The 18,181-nt window shown below is 40.2% G+C and overlaps 1 protein-coding gene across 5 annotated transcripts in view; it reads right to left on the reverse strand.

The window, feature by feature from the left end:
* LOC135109641 (cell adhesion molecule 1-like) overlaps positions 1 to 18,181 on the reverse strand; it is a 395,699-nt gene that overhangs the window by 86,482 nt on the left and 291,036 nt on the right. For all 5 annotated transcript variants that reach the window (XR_010272833.1, XM_064021121.1, XM_064021122.1 and 2 more), the window contains 4 exons: positions 17,052 to 17,201; positions 14,252 to 14,380; positions 5,821 to 5,949; positions 4,776 to 4,919 (listed from right to left, as the gene is read on the reverse strand). Coding sequence is in view for 4 of the 5 variants with exons in the window: in XM_064021121.1 (XP_063877191.1) it covers positions 4,776 to 4,919; positions 5,821 to 5,949; positions 14,252 to 14,380; positions 17,052 to 17,201 (552 nt within the window). In the remaining variant the exon portion in view is untranslated. The remainder of the gene's footprint in view (positions 1 to 4,775; positions 4,920 to 5,820; positions 5,950 to 14,251; positions 14,381 to 17,051; positions 17,202 to 18,181) is intronic.

An 18,181-nucleotide genomic window follows, 5' to 3' on the forward strand; every position in this document is an offset into this window, starting at 1 on the left:
ACAATTAACAGCACCAGAAGTCATACACAAAATCTTTATAAGCATCTACAAGAAAGTGGGGGATGAAAAAGAATACTCGTAAATATTGCCATTTCTAAATATTTTAAAGATTGAAGATGTCTCAGAGTGATGTATAATCAAGGAAAAATTTACCAAATAGCAATCAAAGGGTTAAATGCAGCATCTAAAAACATCTAAAAAAAATTCCTGAAAGGTTAGAAAAAATAAGAATTCTAATATTTTAAATCTGAAATATGAGTGTGTTTTCCAAGCCCTGAAAAATAACAGATGATTTTTTCTTTATAAATAACATATCTTGAACACACAAGGGAACTTACACACACACACACACACACACACACACACACACACACACACACACACACACACACACACACACACACACTACGTATAAACATCAAATAAAAATATGCATGACAGGTAAAGGACAAGAACAAAGGAATGAAGAACTAGAAATATCTGGACATGAAAAAGTATTAGACACATGAAAAAAATAAAAAAGACAATAACGATAATGGGAAAAGAAACTCAAACGAAACAGAAGGAACTGAAACAAAGAATATGGTAATAAAAAATCAACAGAAAAAGACAATAAACAAACAGAATTAGCGAATACCATCCCCCCACAAAAAAAAAATATATAAATAAAATAAAAAATGAGGATCGTAGGATGAAAAACACTAAAAATAACTTTAAAAAACAATAACAAAGGACATTTCGTTTTATTATGACTAAGAAAAAATATCACCAACAATATCCTATAGAGACTGCACATTCTCTCTCTCTCTCTCTCTCTCTCTCTCTCTCTCTCTCTCTCTCTCTCTCTCAACACATCCTCACAACACCTGACATTCGATACAGTTCCGACTCAGGCTTCGAAACTGCTTCAGGGATAAAAAAAAAAAAAAAAGGCAGTGAAAGTGAGGGAATAGAAAAAAAAAAAAGGAAAAAAAGGCAAAAAAGAGGAAACCCGATAGCAGGGAGTCTTGCACGCCACTCACAATGATTAATCTCGTGGTGACGGGAAATAGGACTGTCTGGCAACCCTCCTCCTGAGTCTCAGTCTGGGTTGCCGACTTATAAATACAAGAAATATTAGAAGCGTTACTTATTTATTATTATTTGATTTTCTCTCCCCATCACTGGCTCCTTCCCTTTCTCCCTCTCTCCCGCCTGTCTGTCTGTTTCTGTCTCTTTTTTCTGTTTTTTTTTTTTTATTTGTGGTTGTTATATTTATTGCATACTTTTTTCCCTCCCTCTTATTCCTTTTGTTTATTCTGCTTACATTGTGGTTGTTATTGTTGTTCTTTTCCTCCCTGCCCTGCTGTGTGTGTGTGTGTGTGTGTGTGTGTGTGTGTGTGTGTGTGTGTGTGTGTGTGTGTGTGTGTGTGTGTGTGCGCGCACGGTTGAAGTAAAGGGGCGTGTGTTTCCTTCCGTTTCCAGGGATCATGTTTTGTTTAGTGTAGATAAAAGTTGCTTTATACTCTCTCTCTCTCTCTCTCTCTCTCTCTCTCTCTCTCTCTCTCTCTCTCTCTCTCTCTCTCTCTCTCTCGCACACACCCGCTCACTGATGAAAACAACTCTTTCTACATCCCTTGTATATTTTTCCCTTTCCTCTCCTCTTCTCTTACTTACGCTTGCCTCTCCCTCTCCCTCTCCCACTCCCTCTCCCTTCCTTCAGAAGATAAGAACCCCACGTGGAGGAGTCATTTGAGAAGGCAATTACATGTTGTATCTCCCGAGAGTACTAATGGAGGAGGAGGAGGAGGAGGAGGAGGAGAGAGAGAGAAAAAACGCTAGCTACGGAGGTAAAGAGAAAGAGGAAAAAGAGATGAGAAAATGGAGGTAAGCAAAGAAGGAGGAAAGAAAATGTGAAAGCGGCGGTGAAGGAGGAGGAACCAGAAGACAAAGGGGAGAGGAGGAAGAGGAGGAGGAGGAAGAATAGAAAAGATATATAGTAAAGAAAGAGGAAGAAGTTGGCACAAAATGATACGGAAGATAAGAGAGAATAGAAAGAGGAGAATAAAAGGAGAAAGAGAATTGAAAGAGAATAAATGGAAGGAGAAGATTCTTCCTTTTCCTTCTGTGACCCGGGAAGGAGGGAGGAATGGGAGGTAATTTTTTTTCCTCCCTCCTCCTCCTCCTCCTCCTCCTACTCTCCTTCTCCCATCAGAGGAAAAAAGAAAGTACCAAGGCGTTCGTGATCAATTATGTACTACTCTCTCTCTCTCTCTCTCTCTCTCTCTCTCTCTCTCTCTCTCTCTCTCTCTCTCTCTCAGTAGGCAGGATCATATGAATTAAGAACTAGTTTCCCTATAATCTCTCTCTCTCTCTCTCTCTCTCTCTCTCTCTCTCTCTCTCTCTCTCTCTCTCTCTCTAACACCCCCTGATTAACGATTAGCTCCCCTTTGAAGGTATTAAGGCCTGAACCAGCACCTTCACCTCCTCCAATCAGGGTTCGGGACGTCAGGAGTTCAGCCAGTCACCAGGCGGCTGACGGTGTGGCGAGTCAGAAGGCAGTGCGTCAGTCGATCATGTTAAGTTTACCATAAAGTCAAATTAAAGACCTTCATTATATATTTTGGGTTGCAATTCCACACGTTTTGGTGAGGGAGTCAATTTATTTATTTATTATTTTTTTTTTCCAGCATTTTAGCGTTCCCTTGATCACTATTATTAGAGTAATGGCTATGTTATTCAAGGGATTTAAAATAATGTTGATGTTTTAATATGTAGGTCAAAGATTATTATAATGTCGTTAATGGTAATAGTGTTGTGATTAAAAGAAGTTTCGATACGCGTTCGTGTAGGAAAGTCTGGATATTTACAACGTTTTGATTATGAAGGGAAGGGAAAGTTGTAAGACACGATATTTTTGAAGAGAGAAAAGAATGTCAGGAGGACAGTTGTGAAGCAGAGTGAAAGAGAGTTATAATTCATAAATACTCGCCTTCTGGTGAAGGAGAGAAAGAACAAAAAAAATAAAAAAATAAAATAAATAGATAAATAAATAAAATAAATAAATAAATAAATAAATAAATAAATAAATATATATATATATATATATATATATATATATATATATATATATATATATATATATATATATATATATATATATATATATATTATATATATATATAAATAGATAATTAATAAAAAAAACATTCATAATAAGAAAAGCGTAGTACAATCCATGTATATTATTTTTCCCTCATATTCTTCTCCTTTCTGAATAATAAAAGTAAAACCACCTTGTAAAAAACAGAAGTGAAGGCACCTTCACTAAAAACACCACAATGAATTTGAGATGAAATAAAGGAAAGAGAAACTTCGAACACAAGTGAACGACATACTCATGTAAAGTTGAGATGAAATGAATGAAAAAAAAAAATCTTATATATATATATATATATATATATATATATATATATATATATATATATATATATATATATATATATATATATATATATATATATATATATATATATATATATATATAATAATAAAATACGCAATTTTACGAACATATATAAACGAATATATCTAAACAATACTGAAGTGAATAAAAATAGATTTGTAATGTATACATAGAAAATATGCTGGTTTTATTAAAAAAAATAAACGCAATAAATTTCAGACGAAACAATAAAAAAGGAACTACGAATGTGTGTAAAAGAATCTACTAATATGAATCTTAAGGCGATATTAAGAAAAAACAAAAATGTACTCCTATTACTACTGGTATATATATATATATATATATATATATATATATATATATATATATATATATATATATATATATATATATATATATATATATATATATATATATATATATATATATATATATATATATATATATATATATATATATATATATATATATATATATATATATATATATATATATATATATATATATATATATATATATATATATATATATATATATATATATATATATATATAAAGAAAAAATCACACACAAAAAAAAAAAAAAAACGTAAACTTGTGATGAAACAAATACGAATGTACGCATGCAATAAACTTGTGTGAATCGGAGGTCAAATTAACCAAAAATAAACTCCTAATATATATAAAGAAAAATGGTTTCAAAACTCCCAGCAAAATAATCAAGTCTGTGGTAAAATGACTTCGTTTTCATGTGTAATCCGACAGCTCGAGGAAAACGGGAAGAATGGTTTGATAGATGAGGTCTTCCCGCTCAGTGGAGGAAACTTACGGAGGGAGGGAATGAGGGGATTTCCTCCAAGTGAGAGAAACTGATGGAGGGGCCACAAATATCCCTCCCCCCTTCCCTCCAGCGGCCATGGGAGAGAAGCGAGGGGCGGGGAGAGAAGCGAGGGGCGGGGAAGTGTGGGAGGGAAGAGAGGAAACGGAGAGAAAGATCTAGTGCTGACTCAATGTGAGGGAGTGGTGTTTGTCTCTCTCTCTCTCTCTCTCTCTCTCTCTCTCTCTCTCTCTCTCTCTCTCTCTCTCTCTCTGTAGACAAGCTGATAGACATTCAAACACAGTCTCTTCCTCCCATCGCCGTCTCTCTCTCTCTCTCTCTCTCTCTCTCTCTCTCTCTCTCTCTCTCTCTCTCTCTCTCTCTCTCTCTCTGTAGACAAGCTGATAGACATTCAAACACAGTCTCTTCCTCCCATCGCCGTTCTCTCTCTCTCTCTCTCTCTCTCTCTCTCTCTCTCTCTCTCTCTCTCTCTCTCTCTCTCTCTCTCTCTCACCTCGCAGGGTCACCGCGGAGGAGGCGGAGCCCAATGGGTTGGTGGCAATACACCTGTATATTCCGTAGTCTTCCTCCTCCACAGGGGAGATGACCAGGGTGGAGGTCCCTGCGCCCCCGACCTCCCAGTCCTCCACTGAAGACTCTGTTGGGGAGGAAAAGGAGACTGTTGATAAGGAGGAAGAGGAGGAGGAGGTAAGAAGGTGGTGGCATTGGTAAAAGGAAGGAAGCAAGGCAACAAGGAAGGAAGGATGGAAAAGAGGAGAGGAGGAGGAGAAGGAGGAGGAGGAGGAGGAGGAGAACAAAGGAATATACAAAGGAGGAGGAAGAGGAGAAGAAAAGAAGACGAGAGGAGGAGAAAGAAGTTAAGATGAAGGTGAATGTGGTTTTATTGGTAGAGAAGGAAGAAATGAAAGAAGGAAAAGAAAGAAGGATGGAAGGATGGAAGGAAGGAAGATGAGGAGGAGGCGGAGAAGGAGGAGGAGTACAAAGGGATATACAAAAGAGGAGGAGGAGGAGGAGGAGGAGGAAGTTAAGATGACCTAACTCCTACTTTGTTTATTATGAAGCACTAAAAATTTTCACTCTTAGCACATCAGGCACAGGAAGAGGAGGAAGAGGAGGAGGAGGAGGAGGAGGAGGAGGAGGAGGAGGAGGAGGTGAGTAGTGGGAGTGTGGGTGATACAGTGCGTGGAGGAGGCAGGCCGTGGAGATGATGGAGAGAGAGGGAAGGAGAGGAGGAAGGAAGGAAGGTAAGAGAGAGAGATACCTGCTTGATGGAGGAGGAGGAGGAGGAGGAGGAAGTAAAAGGCCGAAGGGAGGTGAAGGAGACAAGATAAGGTGCAATGTGTTATCATGAAAGGAGAAGAATAAGAGACAGTTAGGAAGAAGAAAAAAGGTGAAAAGGAAGGAAAAGGGAGAGAAAACTTTGAAACTCCTTCATCATTTAGTGTGTGTGTGTGTGTGTGTGTGTGTGTGTGTGTGTGTGTGTGTGTGTGTGTGTGTGTGTGTGTGTGTGTGTGTGTGTGTGGCAGGTCTCCACTCACCTATTTTCACTTGGTTTTTTGTCCAGGTGAGCGTGGGCGGCGGCCAGGCCAGGTACCGACACACCAGCACCGCCCGCCCGCCCACCTCCGCCCACTCAATATGCACGTCACCCACCATCTCCGGCTCGACTGGAAAAGTAAATCAGGAGTATAAAGTAGCCAAAAAAAAATGCGTAATTCTGTCCATAAACTATCTTTCTTGCTTCGGGTATTTCGTGTGAGGCAAAGTTTTCGTAATGGTGGTAGTGGTGGTGGTGGTGGTGGTGGTGGTGGTGGTGGTGGTGGTAGTAGTAGTAGTAATTGCTGTAGTATGAGGCGTAGCAATATCTGTAGTGGTGTTCGTATTATTATTATTAGTAGTAGTAGTGGGAGATGAAGTAAGTATTATTGTTAGTAATAGTAGTATTAGAATAAGTAACAATATCAGTAAAAGTAGTAGTAGTAGTAGTAGTAGTAGTAGTAGTAGTAGTAGTAGTAGTACTGGTGGTAGTAGTAGTAGTAGTAGTAGTAGCAGAAGTATTAACCCTAGAAAACTCGCACCAATGAACCCAAACACGAAGGAAAAAAAACAACAACAACAACAACAACAACAAAAATAACCCTCCACTTTTGCCTTCCCATTTCCCTCCCTTCCATTCTTCCCTCTCCTCCCTCACGCCTTTCTCTCCTACCATCCCTCTCTCCCCCTCAATCCACACTTCCTTCCCCCTCACGCCTTCCCTCACCCCCAAAACATCCCCCTAGAGAGCAGAGCTTCAGCGTGGCAAGATTTACTACCGTGGAAGGAAAGTTTTAATCAGAAAGAATTTAGGAGAGAGAGAGAGAGAGAGAGAGAGAGAGAGAGAGAGAGGTGGGGGATGCTAACTAGAAAGGCAAGCAAGGAAGGAGGGAAGGAGAAAAGGAAGGATTGAAGGGAAGGAAGGAAAAAAGGAAACTGTGGGGGGTGAAATGAAGGGGAAACAGAGGAACGATGAGGGGCAATGGAGGAGGTTGTGGAGAGGTTGTTGAGGGATGGATTACGACAAGGAGGTGGAGGAGGAGAAGGAGAAGGTGGAGGAAGAAGTGGAGGAAGAGGAGAAGGAGAATGAGAGGTGGTGCTTTATGATTCTATGATAATGATGATAAATTAAGAAAGATAACGAGCGTAAACAATGAAGCACGTGAATAACGAGAGGAGGAAAGAAAATAACTGAAGAAAACGGAGAATAAAAAAAAAATAGTGAAAGAAAAATGATGAAGCATCCAAACTTCACGGCAAGTAAGAAAGAGAGAGAGAAAGAGAGCGAGGGAGAAAGAAAGAAAAAGAAAGCAACCATGGAGAAGAAGTTACAATATGAAGAATGAAGACGAACGGAAGGAAATACGAAACATACAATACACGAGGGAAGAAGAAGAAGAAGAAGAAGAAGAAGAAGAAGAAGAAGAAGAAAAAAAAAACTAAAAGCAGAGTAAGATGAAAGATGAAAAGGAAGCCGATCAACAGACAAAAGGAAAATGAAGAAAAAGGAAGATGAAATGATAAGATACATAAAAAGAAAAGACCTCGTTCACATATAATATTTTCTCCAAAAGTCTCCAAAAATTAATAAGAATTGATCTCAACTTATCGGCTTAGAGAGAGAGAGAGAGAGAGAGAGAGAGAGAGAGAGAGAGAGAGAGAGAGAGAGAGAGAGAGAGAGAGAGAGAGAGAGAGAGAGAGAGAGAGAGATATTCAGAGTCCAGATCACACACACACACACAAACACACACACACACACACACACACACACACACACACATGAATTACAAAGCATTACAAGACTCTAAACTTTGACCGGACTGTTGCTGTTTTTCTTTCATCACTCTCCTCGAACCTTGGATCAGCTGAATTTTGACAAGGAAGTTACCGAGGAGCAAAAAAAAAAAAAAAAACTAGAAAACAAACACATCCATCTTTCGTTTCTGAATTGAACTGACTTGACCTTTTGGGAATGACGTGACCTGGCTGGGAATGACGTGACCATGCTGGGAGTGACGTGACCTGGCTGGGAATGACATGACCTTACTGGAAATGACGTGACCTTGCTGGAAATAAAGTGACCTTGCTGGCAGTGACGTGGCCTTGCCGGGAATGACGTGGTCTGGCTGGGAATGACATGACCTTGCTTTGAATGACTTGACCTTGTTGGAAATTATGTGACCTTGCTGGGAGAGACGAGACCAAGCTGGGAGTGACGTGACCTGGCCAAGAATGACAAGACCTTGATGGGTGTGACGTGACCTGGCTAAGAATGACATAACCTTGCTGGGAGTGACGTGACCTTGCTGAGAATGACGTGATCTTGCTGCGAATGACATGACCTTGCTGCGAATGACATGACCTTGCTGGGAGTGACGTGACCTTGCTGGGAGTGACGTGACCTTGCTGGGAATGACATGACCTCGCTAGGAGTGACGTGACCTTGCTGGGAGTGACATTAACTTTTGGAAATGACGTAACCTTTCGGGAATGGCCTGGAATTGGGTGGTGGGGAATGATGCCCTGACCTTTATGGGAGTTTGCAGGAGTTAAAAGGAACCTACACAAATGGAAAAGTCGAGTTGGGAGGAAATGACTCTCTCTCTCTCTCTCTCTCTCTCTCTCTCTCTCTCTCTCTCCTCTCTCTCTCTCTCTCTCTCTCTCTCTCACCTTTGGAACCCCCTTGAGGCGGTAAATTTAAATATTGAGAGGGCGTGTATTCAGCTCTATAAGATGGTGAAGGCTCGCTTTGATCTCTCTCTCTCTCTCTCTCTCTCTCTCTCTCTCTCTCTCTCTCTCTCTCTCGTAAGGAACATGACTTGGCTTGCTGCATGACAAAGACAGTTTTACCACAAAAAGCGAGTACCCTCAAGCACTTTTTCTCTTCTTCCTCTTTCTCTTCTTCTTCCTCTTGCTCCTCCTCTTCTTCTTCCACTTTCTACTCCTCTCTCTCTCTCTCTCTCTCATACTGTAACACAAGCACTCAACCACTCTTACATAAAACTAGATCACTGCAAATACACACACACATATACACACACACACACACACAGACAAGAAAAGAGTGTGTGGTATAACTTTTTTTTTTTTTCGTTATTCTTCCGTCTTTGTACTTACTATCCTCCCCACTTGCCCACCACCTCTCTCTCTCTCTCTCTCTCTCTCTCTCTCTGCTTACAGTGGAGACCCAGAAATTAGACATGCAACACTTTCTCCTGCCACCCAATTTAGTTTCTTAATAACGAGGACGATTTCTTATTAGCCTCCATTACTTTGCGTTCATTTACATTCTTCGTCTTCTGTGTTCTCCTCGGGGGTCTGCTGCAAATGATGTAGTGGATAGGTAATGGTGAGGTTGTGCTACTGAGACGCGGGTCGTTGCCTTTGTTAATGAAGTGAGGTAGCATTAAAGGCTTGAGTGATTTACAACTTTGTCCTTAAAATTTTAATGCAGGAGGTAAGAAGGTTGGAAAGAGAGAGAGAGAGAGAGAGAGAGAGAGAGAGAGAGAGAGAGAGAGAGAGAGAGAGAGAGAGAGAGAGAGAGAGAGAGAGAGAGAGAGAGAGAGAGAGAGAGAGAGAGAGAGAGAGAGAGAGAGAGAGAGAGAGATTGGGGGAGAATAAGAGGAATAGAACAAGGATGAATGATGAAGAAAGATGAAAATGATGGATAAAAGGAAGGAGTACGATCAAAAATAAAAGTAGAGACAAACGAGAAATGGCTGATAAAAAGGAAGGACTGGGATTAAGAATGAAAAGAGAAGCAAACGAGAAATGCCTGAAAAAAGGAAGAAGTGAGGTGAGGAACGAAAAAAAACAAGAATAGGTACAGAGAGAATGGGAAGAAATAAAGAGAGACAAAATAAGGATTAAAGGAAAAGGAAGATGAAGATGAAAGGAAGGAGTGAGATAATGAAATGAAAGAACACAAACAAGAATAGCTAAAAGAAGAATGAAATAAATAATGTTTGAAAAAAATGGAGAAAAATATTCACAGGAAAATGGTCAAAGGTATGAGAGAGAGAGAGAGAGAGAGAGAGAGAGAGAGAGAGAGAGAGAGAGAGAGAGAGAGAGAGAGAGAGAGAGAGAGAGAGAGAGAGAGAGAGAGAGAGTGTGTGAATGGAAAGAAAGAAAACAAACAAGTATTGATGATAAAGAGAAAGAAGGAAAAAAATTAAATGACTGAAAAGAAAGAGTAAGATAAAGAACAAAAGAAAGAAAAAAGATGTAAGAATCAACAAAAAGAATGAAAAATTAGCTTGTTAAAAATACGAGGGAGAGAAAAACGGATGGAAAGGAAAAGAAAAAAATAGCTGATAAAGATAGAACCAAAAATAAGTAGCTAAAAGAGAAATAGCACGAAAAAAAGAAAACAAAAAAGTACAGGAATGAACTGAAAGCAAAACTGATAAAAAAAAAAAGAGGAATGATGTAGAAAGAATGAAAGTGTAATTATCAAAATACAGATTGGATAAAAAGATTCAAGATAATACAGGAACTAAAATTACCATGAAAACAATGGAATGTAAAATTATATATAGAGTGGGAAAATAAAGGGAGAAACAATGATAAAGCAAGAATTAAAATTACTTTGAAAATAACAGAAAGTAGAACTGTAAAAATAGTAAAAAATAAATAAAGCGAGAGAAAATGAACAAAAGGTTAAGAATAAAAAGAAAATGAAAAGTGACATGGCAACAAGAGATAAGTGATGAGAAAGAATGGGAATAAAGAAAAGAAAGAAAAATACAAAGAATAGAAAAATAAGGAGTACAGAAAAAACGATTCAAGTGTTTTTGTAATATTATAAAACAAGAGTCTTTTCCTTTCTATTCTATTCTATATTGTTCTATATTATTTTTATTCTATATTATGTGAGAAAAAGTAACACATGTATTCTCTTCTTCCAGCAACACAACGGTAACGATAAGCAATTCAGACACAACACAACACAACACAACACAACACAACACAGCATAGATAGCATACCACTCCAAACAAAACACTTCCAACACAAACACTGCAACATCATACGCAACACAACACAACACATCACTTGAGACACACACTGCCCACAACACACATGATAGACAATACTTCACAATCGTTCCTCAACACACCGCATTCAACAAAAAAACGACAACAGTACGATAGTTTAAGCACAAACTCCCTACAACACACCGCACACAACACAACACAAACTTCCCACCACAGCAATACACTCCAATACACTCAATAAGGCACAAAGCAGCAACACTTTAAGCACAAACTCAACACCATAGCACATCTCAATACTTCAAACACAAACTTTCCACCACTACACCACACTCAACAGAACACAAGAACAACACTTTTCACACACTCTACCACAAGTAACACAACATTTCACACGCAAACTTCACTAAAGCACCATTTGTAATACACTTTCAGCCACAAACTCCCAATTCACCACACACAACACAACAGAACAAAGCAACGCAACACAACCCAGTAGAAAAGCACAAAAAGACTAAGCACTGTAACACAAAACAATGCACCACTGTAACACAAAACAACGGAAACTCTCCACTTCACGCCGAACACTCAACGCAACACTAACCACAAGCACACCAGCGCCACAAAATTGCCCGCCGCAACACTCATCTCCTCCACATCGAAGAGAAAACTCGGCGCCACATGGCCTCCAACTACACAAACTTGAAATGAAGCTCAAAATAATCCTCACGCAGCGCCCATTAAAAACAAAATACACTACAAGATTTACAGGAAAAAAAAAAGAAAACTCACGTCACTGAATACACACGCAGCTTTAGTTGACGCTCCACACCTGTACCCTTACCTGTCCTTAACTAGTGCACACCTGAAATTTACCTTAATACCCGTTTCTCTCTTATACCTGGCTATTCTGTGCCTTACTTAGTCCAGAGCACCTTCCCTTCCGGTATTTAAATTTACTGGTGACTCTATCCACTTATCTCTTATACATACAGGTAAAAAATCTCTCTCTCTCTCTCTCTCTCTCTCTCTCTCTCTCTCTCTCTCTCTCTCTCTCTCTCTCTCTCTGACAACTGTACGTATTTCACTTTCTTTAATAGCTAAAAAAATAACATTTATCTTTTTTTTATATAGATAACTCTACGCTTCTCTCCTTCCCTTGTACAAATAATCTAACGCACCTTCCCATATTTCACACTAACTAAGTCTCCAACCTCTAAAAATACATGTAAAAAATACACCTGTCCCTCTTTTACAGGTGACTACAGTTCTCCTTTTCTCTTAACAGATAACATGTCATAATGTGTCACACCTGTCTATATTCTTATAGGTAATGCTACACACCACCTCCAATTCTTTTATATCCGGTAACTCATCACTCTCGTGTCTCTCTTAACCCCTTCACTGCTAGACAAACGTTCTTTAATAGTTTTATCTTTGAACACTATTTTTGTGCTAAGCTCTCTTTAATGTTTCTGTAGCTTAAGAAAAAAAAAAAGCTAACCTATCTTTCCTCTTTTCTCTCCTATGTCTCTATGTAAGCAGTCTTTACAGTGCTAGGCAGGTTAAGGCAGGAACACCATAGCAGCGAAAGAGTCTTTACAGTGCTAGGCAGGTTAAGGCAGGAACACCATAGCAGCGAAAGAGTCTTTACAGTGCTGGGCAGGTTAAGGCAGGAACACCATAGCAGCGAAAGAGTCTTTACAGTGCTGGGCAGGTTAAGGCAGGAACACCATAGCAGCGAAAGAGTCTTTACAGTGCTGGGCAGGTTAAGGCAGGAACACCATAACAGCGAAAGAGTCTTTACAGTGCTAGGCAGGTTAAGGCAGGAACACCATAGCAGCGAAAGAGTCTTTACAGTGCTGGGCAGGTTAAGGCAGGAACACCATAGGAGCGAAAGAATTAAAGGTACAAAAGTGTTCGTCTCGATGGTCCTGCCTTGCGTAACACTAGCACGGCGCGTCTTCGGCAGAAGGATGAAGACAGTGAAAGATTTTCAATTCGACAGACTCGTTTTTCACACCAAGCATGTTGAAGTGGCTCGCATTGTGTATGTAAAGTGGGGATTTATCTAATAGTGATCATTCTGCGTCTTCCAAGATATAATGCTTGGTTATGGTAATAGAATAGCCAGTGTTTTGTCTGCAGTACGTTCCTCGCTGTCCATTCTGGCGGCTAAGAGACAGATCCCACTCTATTTTGTGTCCCTGACTCTGGCACAGCAATTCCGGCACCTGAGGACACGAGACCATGGAAACGCTATCACTGTTAGATGCTTTTACTCACTGATTGGCAGACGTGTTCCTTTCCATTTGAAAAGCGTGCTGCAAACTATTATTCTTCTCAAAACCATTTACTTCCAAGGCACCGGATTATGTAAGTACGAATAGTGAGGCATCTTTCAGTAAGGTTTTGTTCGGAACACGGAGTTAATTTGCCTCACATCTGAAAAAATAAGAAAACGTGAAAACTGCAGCCAATCAGTGGATGAGAGTATCGCCGGTGACAGTGTTGCCAAGTTCGCGCGTCCTCAAGGGGGGAAACTACTATATCAGACTCGCGATGCCGGAGTGTGTGTAGCACTGCAGCGTCGGTATTGCCTTTCATGTTTCTGAGTGCAGTACAAATGATGCTGATGGTTTCTTGATATTACTGAGACTGCTTCCATCGCTGTTAGAGTATACCTAACAACTGACAAGAAATAAAGGAAAATAAAGTTAAGGTTAGATCTAAAAAAAAAAAAAAAAAAAAAAAAAAAAAAAAAATATATATATATATATATATATATATATATATATATATATATATATATATATATATATATATATATATATATATATATATATATATGTATATGAAGAAACTGGTTCTCAAATAGAGTGGTAGATGAATATAACAAACTTACTTAGTGCCGAATCACTTGGGAGTTAAAAAAAAAAAAGACAAGTTTAAGAACGAGGACGATACTAGAAACGGCCAGGCATGATGGCCTGGTGGTTTGTTGCAGTTTCCTTTATCTTATGTTTTCTTTTGTTCTTATATTAAACAAGTGTTCGAGCCCCACTCGGTTCTTGATCTTCACGTAAAAACAGATCATCACAATAATACAAACTCTTGCTCTATACCTGGTCCACCTGCACCCCACACCTGTACTCCACCTCCCAACACCTGACGCACCTAACCACCGCACCTGAACTATCTATCCCTTCCACTCCTGTACCCGCCTTCACATATCCGTACCACCACTACCCCATGTACCCCTGCCACACCTGGTCCACTTATCTCCCCACCTATCCCATCACACACCTGTACGCTTAAACTTGTTACACTTAATGACCCCCCACACATGCTCCTCCTACCCTTCCGATACCTGTACTTATTTTGCTCACCTGTATCCCCTACCTGGCCCTCATGTCCCCACACCTGGCCATCAATACTCACACTTGACGGACACCTTAGCGCGGGCGGACACAGCGGGTTGGATGCCGTTAGATGCCACGCACAGGTACGCCCCGCTGGAGTTCCTGGTGACGGAGGGAAGCACGAGGAGTGGCCCAGAGGCGACGCCCACTGTGGGGGAAAAGTGGAGGAGAAAAATACAGAGGAAAATTAGAAGAAAGTGGAGAAATGGGGAAAAAAATAAGATTAATGCTATGGTAAAGGAAAAAGAGGAGGAGGAGGAAAGTGGTAGAGATGAAGGGAGAAGAATAAGAGGAAGAGTAGGAAAAGTAGGATAAAAAATAGTAAAAAGTAAGGTATTTGAAAAAAGAAACAGGATAAAGGAGGAAGGGGAGGAGGAAAACGGAAGGGAAAAAAGTAGGTGAAAACATAAGGAAAACTGAGGGAAAAGTGGTGGTGAAGCCATAAAAAAAAAAAAAACAGGAACGGAGGAAAATAAGAAAATGTAAAAATGTAAGATTAATAAGAGGAAGAGTAAAGATAAATGAGGAAGAGTGAGAGGAAAGGAAGAGAAGTAGGTGAAGACGTAAGAATAACTGTGGAGAGAGAAGTGACGGTGATGAAGAAGGAAAAAAGGAGCTGGAAATGAGGGGGAAAATTAAGATTAAGGGAAACAGTAGATTATAGGAGGAAGAAAAGAAGGAAAAATTAGTTGAAAGCATAAGAAAAGTAGTGAAAACGTATGGAAGAAAAATAAGAGGAAAAGTGGGAGGAAGAGAAAAAATGAGAAAAAGTGAGAATAAGAGAAACAATAAGGATAAAAAGTGGGAGAAAAAATAGAAAACTGGATAAAACAATAAGAAAAGATGCGGAGGAAAAGTCGTAGTGATAAAGCAGGAAGAAAAGAAGTCTGAGGAATAAAAATGATAAAAGAAAAGTAGGAGGAAGAAGAGAAGTAGAGAAAGGACAAAAAAAGAATCAAGAGGAAAAGTAAGGGAAAAGAGGAAACACTGGAGGAAAGAGACAGAAAAAAAAGTACGAGGAAGAATAAAAAAGTATAAGAAAAGAAGGAAAAACAAAAGTAAATAAGAAAAAGAAAAAAAGAAACACGAGAAAAAAAGAATAATAACTAATAATACTAACCAAAAAAAAAAAAATCAGAAAAGTATAACAAACAAAAATCTGAAAGGTGACCGATGAATAAAAGGTAAAAAAAAAAGAAAGAAAAGATAAAAAAAGTAAAAACACAGGTAAAGAGGAGTCAAAGGTGTGTAAATGAGATAATGGGGATAACGTGCTGGGCTTTTACAGGTGATTATGTGGCAAGTTAACCAATAAAAGGCTTTCAGGTAACACTGGCAGATACACTCATTAAGCAGTGATTTGAGTATATACACCCCCCCAGTCTCTCTCTCTCTCTCTCTCTCTCTCTCTCTCTCTCTCTCTCTCTCTCTCTCTCTCTCTCTCTCTCTCTCTCTCTCAATGTTTTCCTTCTATTTCTTTATTACTTTCATTTCGTTCTTTTCCTTTTCTCATTTGACAGCTCTCTCTCTCTCTCTCTCTCTCTCTCTCTCTCTCTCTCTCTCTCTCTCTCTCTCTCTCTCTCTCTCTCTCTGAATTCGGCATGGAGAAACCACTAAATAAAACACGTGAAAAATCAATGAATCAAACACAAAAAAATCCTGACACACACACACACACACACACACACACACACACACACACACACACACACACACACACACACACACACACACACACACACACTTTTTTCCTTACCTCTTTCAAATCTTCCGCGTGAAATAATAAAAAAAAAAAAAAATCCAACTCCAAACCTCCATGGGGCGATTTTTACCCCAATGAATGAAAAAAAAAAAATCGTGACAAAAACCATGTGTCAAAAAAATGTGTCAAAAATTGTACACGAGGGAAATGTGATTAAAAAATATGGCGTGGAAATAAATAAATAAAAAAAAAAAAAGTTTGATGGTGTCTTTGTTATCGTTCAGTCTGTCTGTCTGAAGGTCTCTCTCTCTCTCTCTCTCTCTCTCTCTCTCTCTCTCTCTCTCTCTCTCTCTCTCTCTCTCTCTCTCTCTCTCTAAAATTTCAAGGTTCAATTAGAAATGCAAATTTTTCTGTTACATTTCAATATGATCATCATCAGGAGAGAGAGAGAGAGAGAGAGAGAGAGAGAGAGAGAGAGAGAGAGAGAGAGAGAGAGAGAGAGAGAGAGAGAGAGAGAGAGAGAGAGAGAGAGAGAGAGAGAGAGAGCAAACCGCCCACATCATCAAAACACCAAAGAAAACACCAACATTTGATATTTCCATATAATGATTATTCTGTGTTATTATAACATGGCAACACTGCGACTGGTGGTGGTGGTGGTGGTGGTAAGGTACACTGAAGGTGGGAAGAAAGGGACGGTAGAAAGTGACAGGGGGAGGGGAAGGGGGATGAAAGGGGGAGGAAGGGGAGGGAGGGAAAAGGGAAGGGAAGGGACGGAGGGTGAGGGAAGAGAGAAGGGCGTTTTTCTGCCATTAGTCAATTTCCATTTTGACGAATGGTTGGCTGGGAACGATTTAAAGAGGGAAAAGAATTGGTGTGTGTGTGTGTGTGTGTGTGTGTGTGTGTGTGTGTGTGTGTGTGTGTGTGTGTGTGTGTGTGTGTGTGTGTGTGTGTGTGTGTGTGTGTGTGTGTGTGTGTGTGTGTGTCCCTTTCGTTCCCTACACGCACAGGTTCCTTTCTCACACACACACACACACACACAAACACTAGCTTCCTCCCCCCGCCTCTCTCTCTCTCTCTCTCTCTCTCTCTCTCTCTCTCTCTCTCTCTCTCTCACCTGTGGACCCATTTTGCTGGAAGGGCCTCAGGTCTTCCCTCCTCCAGGCGTAGGTCGGCTTGGGGTCTCCTGTGGCCTCGCATTCCAGCCTCACCTCCTGCCCCTCGTCCGCCTCTACATCCAGGGGCAGCTTGGTGATCCTCGGGGGCACTGCGGAGGGCAGGAGAGGCGTGAGAAGGCGTGGGAGAGTGTGAGAGGGCGTGGGAGGGTGTGAGAGAAGCGTGGGAGGCGTGAGAGAGCCGGGAGAGCAGTGAGAGGGCGGGAAGTCACTGGGGGAAGAGGAAGAGGAAGGGAAGTCACAGAGGAAGCGATTGGAGAATGAGGGGAATGGTAGATGTAGAAATGATGGGGCAGGTGATGGGAGGGAGTGAAAGGATGGGGAGTGAAGGGAGCGGGGAAAGAAAGGGAAAAGGGATGGTAGGGAATGGAATGGAAAGGAAAGGATAAAGAAGTGGAGGGAAAGAAAAGAGGGAAAAATGAAGTAATGTGAAAGGAAGGAAGGGCAGAATGAAGGGAGGAAGTAGGGAAAGAGGTAAACGAAAAAGAGATAGAAAAGACAAAGGAATAGAGGGATAAATGATAAAGATGGAGATGACAGGAGGAGGAGGAGGAGATGAAAAATAAACGAGTAACAAAGTGAATGGGGAGAGAGAGAGAGAGAGAGAGAGAGAGAGAGAGAGAGAGAGAGAGAGAGAGAGAGAGAGAGAGAGAGAGAGAGAGAGAGAGAGAGAGAGAGAGAGAGAGAGAGAGAGAGAGAGAGAGAGCCTGTTTATATATACGAGTCTGTCTGTACTTCCCAGCTTTTTATCAATTACCTAAGGCAGACAGGTGAGTCCAGGTGAGGCAAAACAAAAATAGTGAGGAAGCGTCGTCAAGGAGAAAGGGCCAGGTAAGTGCGTGCTGCTAATTAACACACTGACAGGTACGGAAAAATAGGTGAAGGAAAAAAGGGAGACACTCACAACAGAAAATAGAGGTGATCAGGAGACGGAGGAGGGGGAGGAGGAGGGGGAGAAGGAGGAGGAGGAGGAGGAGGAGAAAACTAAGGCTTAACGAAGTCAGAAGTAAAAAAAATAAAATAAATAAATAAAAAAATAAAAGAGGAAGGGGAGGAGGAAGAGAAAGACCAT

Source organism: Scylla paramamosain, chromosome 19, assembly GCF_035594125.1.
Source record: "Scylla paramamosain isolate STU-SP2022 chromosome 19, ASM3559412v1, whole genome shotgun sequence".
Classification (NCBI taxonomy): Eukaryota; Metazoa; Arthropoda; class Malacostraca; order Decapoda; family Portunidae; genus Scylla; species Scylla paramamosain.